We start from the raw sequence: 10,470 nt of genomic DNA on the forward strand, positions 1-10,470 counted from the left end.
TCCATACTTTTGTAGGCTTTCATTTTTTGTGCGGTGTAAGGTGACGGATATATGTAAATATATATGTTTCTTGCCCGCCAGGTAACCATGGTAATCACGTGACTGAACGTATGAATTAAAGCGAGACCATGTAACATAAAGGAGCTGACTTTATAATGACTGTTACTATCTATTGGTCATATTATAATGTGTTATAAACGTGTTTAATTGCTCTGAAATTCAACTTTTTAATTTGTAAGAGAAAGAATGTGTTATTTCTTCTTTCAAAAGTTACATAGTCCGGCTTTAAATTCAAGAAAATGTCTTACTTCTGCTAAAATAATTCATAAAATATAATTAATAATAATCTCATATTAGGTCATAGTATTTAACTGAGCAAAAATGGGACTTGACTGTTCCAGCTAGCAATTATTTTCATTATTGATTAATCTGCTGGTTATTAGTCTTTCATCTATAAAACGTCAGAAAATATGGAAAAATGTTCAATCTTATGTCCTAGAGCCCAAGGTGTTTTTGTTCAAGTTACTAGTTATGTCTGACCAACAATCCGAAACCCAAAGAGATTCAGTTTACTATCACGTGAGACAAATAAAAACAACACAGCGTCACATTTGAGAAGCTGGAACCATCAAATGTTTGGCATTTTTACCTAAAACACTGAAATGATTAATTAATTATCAAAATAGTGGGTGATGAATTTTCGTTGTCTACTCAATCTAATCATTGCAGTTTTAGTTCCTGTGTCATGTCAGTAGTGGATGAGTGGATGGACTGGAGAACAGCCACAGTCTATAGTCCATTTCCCTACACACATTATGGGAAAACCATACAAGAGTGTGTGTCGAGGGCACCCAGGTTACCCAGAAAAACCCCTTCGAACAACTCACTAATTGGGTTGACAGTGATGCATTAAAATGGGTCATCCTGTAATTGCTCTTTCCTGTGGCTACTGGCTGGGCTGGGATTACATAACGATGATAAAGCTGCAGACCTGGCCTTCCAAGATAAAAGCTGCCATGCAGGACCCTGTGCATTCTCTAAATGCTTCATCTAGCAGGCCTTCTGAAGGAAGTGATTACTGCAGAACTGCCCACTAATGCTCCAGCGGGACCCGACGGTGTACTCTGTTATTCATCACACACATACAGTTTAAGCCTTGGCAACTTGAAATGCATGGATAATGAGCATGTTATTGTGCATTCTGTTACATTTCACGTGGTTACAAAATAACTTTTAGCAGCTCTTGCAAAATGGATGTGGACACTGAGTTTTCTCTCTTCAAAGCAAAGTGTCCATTGAGTCCTAGAGGGACATAATGAATAGCCCCATTAGTCACATAAAAGCAAAGTGGAATTCCTTTGCAGGGCTACTGAGGCCAGCTCTGGGCTTCACAAGGCATCCCATCGTCATATTACTAAATCAGATGCTATGGGTGACAAATATGGCCTCGCAGCTGAGCAGGACAAAGGACACTCAGTTGTCTACTCGACCAGCAACAGAAAATACTGCGACTTGGAAGACAATGTGGCTCCTGTGTAGAAATGTTGTTTATCTCATCAGGAGATGGCGTGCCAGGTTGGGGTGCGACTTAATGCTATGAACTTGTGCAATAGCTGCAGGAAGATATGCCTGTGTGGCACGCGAGTACTTCTGCAAAGAGGAAATGATAAGAATAAGTCGGGATGACGTAGCGCCGTTGCCAAATATGCAATGGAATGTTACTGGAATGAAGAGTCATTCATGAGGGAACGCAGCAGGGTCTCACCAGACAATGGGGGAATTATGGAAGTTATAATTTAGTGTAAACCTTTCTGTTTTTATGTTGATGATTGTCAAAGTATGTAACTAAAGCTCCAAATCTTGGTTTTTAAGTTAAGATTTTAACATTTAACCTATAAGGTTAGACTCACATTCCAAGTTAAACAACTCTGAACACAGAAATTCACTCACTTTATATAGGATTTTCATTTCTTTAAGGACCTCCCCTAAAGTATAATAAGTTGTTGGGAAATAGTGGATACTTTCCCCTCTTTAGGCCTCTAAAAATACAAACTAAATTTAGCACATCAATGAAGTCAGACAAATGGGGAAGCTGTGGCAAAAATAATGTAAACCACTCTATTTTATAAAAATATAATAGCAACCAGTTATATAATGAAAATCTATAATGTATAAAACATTAATTTTGGGTATAAGACCACCCGAACTAACCTTAGAAATAGACTAATATCTGTATAGTCTCATCAGAATTGCAGCTTTGAAACAAATCGAACTCTGCCTCGTCTACTAAATTTGAAGTTGACAATAAACAGAATTAGGGAGATAGATAAAATAACTCACAGAATTAGAAATAAAGTGTCTCAACATCAGAGAAGATTGAGTAAATGGTTTGTTTATGAGGCCCACAGTAAAATAATACAGAAAAATATGTCATTATTGGGTAGATAATAGGCTGCAGCCTCGAGAAGAACTGATGGACTAAACAATTACATGCCATGTCATTTTTGATGTTAAAGCAAAGATACATATAAATATTTTACCACTGTAGAAATAATGTATAAATATTTGAAAAAGCCTTAAAGTTAAACAACTTGATAGGAACATTTTTGTAGTTGTACTGCTTACAGCTCATGTCTACATTAATGTGGCCTTACAAGTGGACAGCAAAGGTTGGGAACCTCTGTCCTTTGGGGCACATGTGGAGTCATTATTCTGATCTACAGCGTTATTGGGAGTAACTGTAAATGTAAACAGGATGTTTCCATGTATCATAATAACTAAACTGGGGTAAAAACAAATGCTTTAACTTTGGGGAGCTGCTTTGGAATATTAATTCAGCTACATCCTCTTTTAAGTGCAAATTAGGTTGGAAAAAAAAGAAGAGTGTTTTAACTTATGACAAGCGCGGTTGTCGAACCTCTGCTTAAGACAGAGTCTAACTTTGATCAGGTACTTTTCAGCCTCTCGGTGATAAAGCAGAAGTCTGTATTAACTCATTCGGAGAGGAGAAGTGGGGACTGACGCTTCCTCTAAACTCATACGCGTGCTGATAACACAATAATATCCTGCCATCCATTAGTCACCGTGTCCCAAGACATGTATTCACTTTTAGTGGCTGATGTCAACACGCATGCACTTCACCATAGTTACAGCCTTGGGTGAACTCAACCCCTTTAACAGCAGTGTTGCAAGTGCGACTTGTGACAAAGTTAAAAACACACACACACACACACACACACGCACACAGAGAGAGAGAGAGAGAGAGCTCTTTTATTTACTCAAGCCAACTGACTCAGAGGGTTTAAAGAGCAGGTATCCTGTGTTTTAGCCGGGACCTTTTCTTTTTTAGATCCTGTTCCAGTTCATTTCAGCATTGCACAATGTCACCAGTGAGTTCAGTGAAACTTACTACTTACTGAGGCTCGACACAGTTCAGTTTAGAGCTTCAAAAACCTGCTAAATCTGCACAGTCATACTTTTATTTATGTGTGTAAAAATAGCAAGAGGGCTGCAAAACAGGCTCTTCATCAGGTTTGATATCTGAATTAAGTCAGTAACACCTGATTAAAGGTGTTTCTTTCACATTCATTTGACCAATATATATTTCAGATTTGACCTTCTCATATATTTACCTCTATACATGTTTGTCGGCCGACGAGTGATAAGAAAGAAAGTGTAAAGAAATGTCAGAAATATGACATAAATTAGAAACAGTGTCTCTGTTACATAATTTGCCCACAAGAGGGCACCGCCATCTTTATTTTTTAACTGTTAAGTGCTCAGTAAATATTGTTCTTGCAATGTTTTAGTAAACAAATTTAGGAGATTGTTATCAAAAACGTCTGTTCATGTTTAAAAGATGAATAACGCTGCTGATATATTGTTATCAGACCGCCCTAGTGGACCAGTGGTTCAGGTGTATACTGTGTAACTGTAACGTCCCTGGTTCGAGTGCAGCCGGGCCCATGATGCACGTCACACCTCTGACGACTGTCTTCAATGATAATGGCGTCAAAACTCCTGTGTCTGTTTCTATTTAGGTGGAGATGCTGTTTATAATTTACTTATCAAGTGTAAACAATACTATCTGTATTAAGCCATATGATCTATTGTTATATTTCTGATTCACAGAGATAACTTACCATATCATGGCTCCACAGCTCCTTAGTCGCCTATGTTACGTCCCAGTGACATTACAAATGTCTGGCTCTCCCTCTGATTACCGACCGTTCAGAAAACACTGTCTCAGGTTGAATGAAAGTGACACAAACCTCACATATGACGCCTTTTTTGTAAGTTGTTTTATCATGTTTGAGCATGACGTTACCAGGAGTCTAACATGTTTCCCTCACTCTCTCGTTTGCTTTCATAAAGGGAAGTGAAAAGGTTTGTTTGCGTCTCTGCTCTGTGCTTCAACATCATACATGTTTCTGTGATGCTACAGTGTTGCTGTAAAGAGTCCATTTGCTTAGAGTCAACACCACCCAAGAAAATGAATGAACCATCCACCAGTCAAACGCTCACCATAAACAGCTGGAGTCTGTTTCTTTTTGTTTTTTATGCAATCAGTCTTAGATGTAGCATCACGCCGCTGAGTCTGTTTGTAGTCTTTTATGCCAACTTTTTATTTTCAGCACACTTTTACGGGGCAAGAAATTAACACCGTCAAGAAAAATAGCGTGAAATCTGGAATGTAGGTGGTTGCTATTTCTATTTGTCAAACGCTCAAAAGAGTAACCAATTTATCATTTAAGTCTCCTTAAAATAGTGAAATTTGCTTGCAACCTGCAAATGTGACACACAAAAGTCAGTTTCTTGCCCTGATCAAACACCGTACTTTCTGTGTGAGCTGTGAGCGAGTCATGTGGTAACGGCTGTTGTGTTTTCTGTTATCTGTTTAGTTGGGTCGGGACATTCAGCAGTATCAGAGTCAAGCTAAGCAGCTGTTCAGGAAGCTCAACGATCAGAGTCCCACACGCTGCACTTTAGAGGCTGGTTCCATGGCATTTCAGTGAGTATTTCTAGAACAGAAACCAACAATACACTTATTTCTATAATAGTTTCTGGACAGTGTTGAAGTAATTATGCAACAGTGAAGCTCAAAATCACCCAAAGGACGTGTTAAGCAAGCTCCTAATAAGCACCCATGCATAAACTGTCGATACCAGCTTTCAGTTCTTACCACATTTTATCTTTTTCTTGCAGCTATTTTATAGAGAAAGGAGTGTGCTACCTTGTGCTGTGTGAAGCCAGCTTTCCTAAGAAGCTGGCCTTTGCGTACCTAGAAGACCTGCAGGCAGAGTTTCACGAGCAGCATGGAAAGAGGGTCCCCACAGTATCCCGGCCCTACTCCTTCATTGAATTTGGTAAGAAGAAAAGAGAGCCTGGAGCCACTGAATTACTGCTCTCTGGGCTGAAATGTTTAAGCATGTGCTGGGTTTTTAGATAATAGATCTGCTCGCTGTTTCTTTCAAATAGATTAGTGCATGTTATATAATATGTATAGTGATGTAATGTGACGGCACTTTACATTAGGGTTAAAACAAAAGCCAGGGATCCACCAATCTGACTCAGTGATACTAAAGGGTCGTCCACACCAAGAAGGATAACTATAACAATGATTATAAATGTGATATATAACTTACTAATGTAATTTCAGGCTGCAAATAGCATATTAAAAATGTCATTTCACTTGAGGCATTCTGCCAAACGGTCTTTAGCGCTGATAGGGTCTCTGAAGTCCTTACTGATGTCCTCTTTTTTTTTTTTAATCAAAGTATAAATAGAATCTGTCTTCCTGTGTTGGATTCTTCTAACTCCTTATCTTTGAAGAACTCTGTGAACCCGTACCCTTTTGCTTTTTGTTTTGTTTTGCTGTGCAACATACAGCAGTAATAGGTCATCAACAGCGATATTCATTTTCCTAAGTTGCAGAGACAGTTGGAGTGCAGCATGTCTAGGGGAGGGTTACCATTATAGTAATTGTTCTTGGTGTGGACGGCCCAAGAAACTGAGGGTTAGCCCAATAACAACTCCCCATCCAATACCAGTGCTTTGTTTTTGTTTCTTTATTTAAAGTCTGTGTTCTACATTTTGTTGAAATCAAAGAGATGATTGTTATGTAAGGTAACAAATTGCCTTGGCCTGACTTAATGAGGGAAACGGATAGATAAATGATGAAATTCTGTAGTGTCACTGAAGAACAAACCGTATCGAATATATAACTGTTGAATCTGGCCTATATAATAATCATAATCACAATAAATGTTTGGTTTGTTTTGCAAGTTTTCAGGCTCAAAATTCTTACAAATTGTTAGAAAGGTCGTTATGGTGAAATCCCGCTGGAAGTGGAAAGATCATGCACCACTGCGTCCGCCTCTGTCTGCTTGTCGCCGTGGGCAACAACTCACTGGCTCACCACTGCATCATTTTTGTCTTTGGCAGTTTTTTGGCGAATGACAGCAGAGCCTCGAGGCCGATTTGTGCTCTCGATTATAAGTTTACATTTTTTTAAACTTACAACTCACTTTTCTTACATCACTGGTGATTTCTGCCTCACTCCCTCTCCCACAGTGTGCCATTAACTGCTTTCATTCCTTCTGCGCTCCCTCACCAGACACCTACATCCAAAAAACCAAGAAGTCTTACATTGACAGCCGAGCGAGAAGGAATCTGGGCAGCATTAACACAGAGCTCCAGGACGTACAGAGGATCATGGTGGCTAACATAGAGGAGGTGCTGCAGAGAGGAGAGGCTCTCTCTGGTAAGTCCATGTTACCTCAGGTTCTCTAGAGGTCAAACCGATGCAGTGTGTCTTTCTGAATAATAGTAAAGTTAATAAGAAGGGATGTGCCTCAGAGTATGTAACTTTGTCCTTATCTGTGTCTCTCCCTCCTTCTTTCTCCACTCTCTTCTTTTCCTCCTGTTTTGAACTCCTGTTCCCTTTTCCTCCGGTTTCTCCTCCTCCCTGCAGCACTAGACTCCAAGGCCAGCAACTTGTCCAGCCTGTCGAAGAAGTACAGGAGTGACGCCAAGTATCTGAATACCCGCTCCACCTATGCCAAGCTGGCAGCCGGCGGTGTCTTTTTCATCATGCTCATTGTCTATGTACGCTTCTGGTGGCTCTGAAAGCGAGAAAAGAGAAGAAGAGGAAGGAGGTATTGAAGTGGAAAATGAGCTGCACAGAGTCTGCTGACACTAAGAAAAGCTGTCACCTTCGACTAAAAAAAGGATCCCTGCTCTTAATAAGACTTTGCAGACATACCACCGCCCATTTTGTTCTCGCCTGTCCATGGATGTGTGATCTGAATATAAATGATGTCATAATACATAGTTTTATTATTAACAGTTATACAGTAATGCGCTAGTAGTTGCCCTGGAGATAGGTTAAGAGGAAATGAGAAACGTGAAATGTGTGAATGTGTGTGTGTCTGTGTGTGTGGGGGGGCGGTTGTTTGGTTTTTGAAGGTGATTGTTGGTGATTGGTTTTGAAGTGCGGAGGAAAAATGAAGAGAAAAAGACATTTCCTGTTTCGTTTGTTTCCAAAGCTGTACTGTACTGTAACAGGACTGATTTAATCTTGTATACTGTCCAATAATACAGAAAAGAGCAAAAAAAAAAAAAAACATAACTTTATTTATCCTGAGCACATCATGTGGGTATCTACATTCATTAACATTATAATCATAGTAGTGATTGCTTGGTGGGCCTGGAGAACATACAGTGTGTACTACAGCTACACATATTTGGAAAGCATGGCATTCATCCTTAGGTAGTTGAATGGGCTCAGCAACAACAGGTAAAGTAATTTAAGTAGACTTTTTTTTTAAATATTGTATGGAAGCCTTGCAAAATGCTATTTCACCTGTGTCTGATTTTCATTTTATTGCCATTATGGGATCTCAACGACCCTACAAGGGACTGTACAAAAATTATTAGGGGGGAAAGGCTCGTCAGAAGAAGGGGAGGGGGATGTATTTTCTGTTTTTACTAAAGGGAATCGTAGTCTGACTCTTTGGGGAAAACCCTAAATTTATATTTCATTATATTCCGTCAGAAAAAATCAGTTTAGGACAACAATTCTGTCACGGTTATATTTTATATTTTTTTCACCACAGTCAAGAAGCTAAGAGGACCAACATGTTAAATATCAGAAACACAGAGAATTGATATTTAGGAATGAGGCTAAAAGTGATTGCAGTTGTTCCTGCCCTTCACTTTAGTCTTTATCATAACGAAATGTTTTTAAAAATTGAAATATGTCCTGTTAAGTCGGTCTGTGTTATAATTCAAGTTTATCCTTTTAGTTTGTTTGTTTCTCTTTATTCTAAAATGGAAAGTGGCTGGAATATTTACAATAGTATGTAATTTGGAAATTGCTATTTCCACCTCTAGTGTCTATTAGTTACTATTGTGAAAATTATTATTTTAAGAATGTATTATGGTTTATATTAGATTACAAATCTAAATCTCCTCTTCCATGAGGAGGACACAGAAGATATTAATATTACTGGGGAGGGCCTTTCTTTTTAAGGAAGTTAAATATAAGATTTAACCCTCCTCCCTACGTATACTTTTTTTGCAGTCCCTAACTTGACCTCAACAGAGTGTGTCCACGTTCCCTTTATGCTCTCTTCTGACTGTGGACCAGCACCATTCTGTTAGCAAGCATTAAAAAAAATGTAAAAAAAGATGGTCTGGTCCTTTTATTTTGTACAAAGTCTACACTTGTAGACTTTAAAAGTGGATTCAGGCTGAGAGTCACAGGTGTTTTAGGCAACCAGCATCCGCTCACAGCTGGAAAAATACACCTCTTTTTCTGTTCTGTCTGCTATCTGAATAAAATCATTTGCACAAAACATGGCTCTTGTCTATCAGAGGACCTTTAGTTGGACTGACGTGTATCTGGTGCTTTTCAGCTGGAAATGCAAATACATAAGCTTGCAATGTAAAGATCAGGGGAAATTCTCAGTGTTGGTTCAGTCATTATGCAGATTGTACAGGACTGCATTCTGACACCAGTTTATATTATAATTATCCTGCTCTTTGACTATTGAAGTTCACAGGTTATTTGAGTGGGGATATCTAGGACAGGAACTTTTTGCCATTTCAACACAGTAGTTACTATAATATTTTATATACTTTGTTATTTAAACAGAATCAGAATCAGCTTTATTGGCAAAGTACAAGCACACATACAAGGAGTTTGACTGGATGGAAGTTGCTCTCAATTTACTTTTATTCCAGTTTCCAGAACAATTCACAGGAAGATAGAATTAAAGCTAAAAACAAGAACACAAATAGGCAAATATAACTAATGAACATACAAGTAGGTAAAAAAAAAATAGCTGCGTTCATAGATATATGTGAAAAGAAACAGTGAACAACAGTGTCTATATATAGGTCAAACTGTAAATGTAAAACAAGAATATACAATAGTGTGAGAGTGGAACACTTCCAGGAAAACAACTTTCTATATATAAAGCTTAAAAAAGTCACAGTCACCCGAAACTTCTGAATAGGAAACTCAGTGACTCAGCGGTCACTCCCAGGTATTGTATTATCATATAATATTGATAAAGATATTTCTTTCAGATCTACAGAAGGTTTCAGTGGAAAAGAGCTGGTAGCAGGCAACTGGTGTAACCTCCACAGCTACTGTTTTGACATTTTCCAGAAAATCTTTACCCTCATTCCATGGTGTTTCACAGTGTGGCAATCCCACTCTTGGCCAGCAGGTGGAGTGCTTTACTCACTGTTGCACTGACACAGTTGAAAATGAGGCTCAAACATCTCCCTGACTTGCAACTTCTGCTGCTGACAGCGGCCTCCTGCTAGCTGAGCTCCAAATCATAGGTTAGGTATAAAATATGGAAAAAATATAGGCTGCAGCTTCCGGGGTAAGAGAAAGGGTTAAAAAAAAAAAAAAAAGGTTTGCACATAACAGACACATAAATGCAACAACTACGAGCCCTGTAAGTTTACAGAGCTGCAGTCTGATTCTTCATCTTGACGTAGAACAGGAAATGTCAGAGAAAAAATGAGAAGCAGCAGAGGGTAGCGTGCCAAAAACGAACCACAGGGCACAGGCTAACCTTTTCACCTCTCAAGGGAAGTGGGTATTTGTGAGTTTGGCCTCAGTTGTGATCTAAGTTATCTTTCTTCGCAATCTTATTCTACTAACAAAGCCTCTGATACCTGAAAGATGCATTTTTGCAAACTTTCCTTTTTATTAACGGTCTCTGTTGTCTGTTTTCTATCTGTATATCGATCATATTTGCAGATTTGTCTATCCTGTCAATCTTTCTCACTTTCAGTCGTACTCTCTATATATGTCTGTTTGCTCAGCCACTCTCTCTACATTTAAACCTGACTTTCCTGGCACAGAACAGTAAGAACCCTTGAATTTCCTGCTGCACATATACATATTTACATATGTAAATACTGTCATTATCTGAATAACTCATAGAT

The 10,470-nt window shown here is 38.7% G+C and overlaps 1 protein-coding gene across 1 annotated transcript in view; it reads left to right on the forward strand.

Moving 5' to 3' along the window:
• Nucleotides 1–8,680, forward strand: part of sec22bb (SEC22 homolog B, vesicle trafficking protein b) — a 9,341-nt gene extending 661 nt beyond the window's left edge. The window contains exons 2-5 of the mRNA XM_035653461.1: nucleotides 4,902–5,011; nucleotides 5,206–5,366; nucleotides 6,617–6,763; nucleotides 6,974–8,680. Of these exons, the coding sequence (XP_035509354.1) occupies nucleotides 4,902–5,011; nucleotides 5,206–5,366; nucleotides 6,617–6,763; nucleotides 6,974–7,128 (573 nt within the window). The 3' untranslated portion in view covers nucleotides 7,129–8,680. The remainder of the gene's footprint in view (nucleotides 1–4,901; nucleotides 5,012–5,205; nucleotides 5,367–6,616; nucleotides 6,764–6,973) is intronic.
• The last annotated feature ends 1,790 nt before the right edge of the window (nucleotides 8,681–10,470 follow it).

This window comes from Morone saxatilis, unplaced genomic scaffold (genome assembly GCF_004916995.1).
Source record: "Morone saxatilis isolate NCDOM2014 unplaced genomic scaffold, NCSU_SB_2.0 Contig12, whole genome shotgun sequence".
Taxonomy (NCBI): Eukaryota; Metazoa; Chordata; class Actinopteri; family Moronidae; genus Morone; species Morone saxatilis.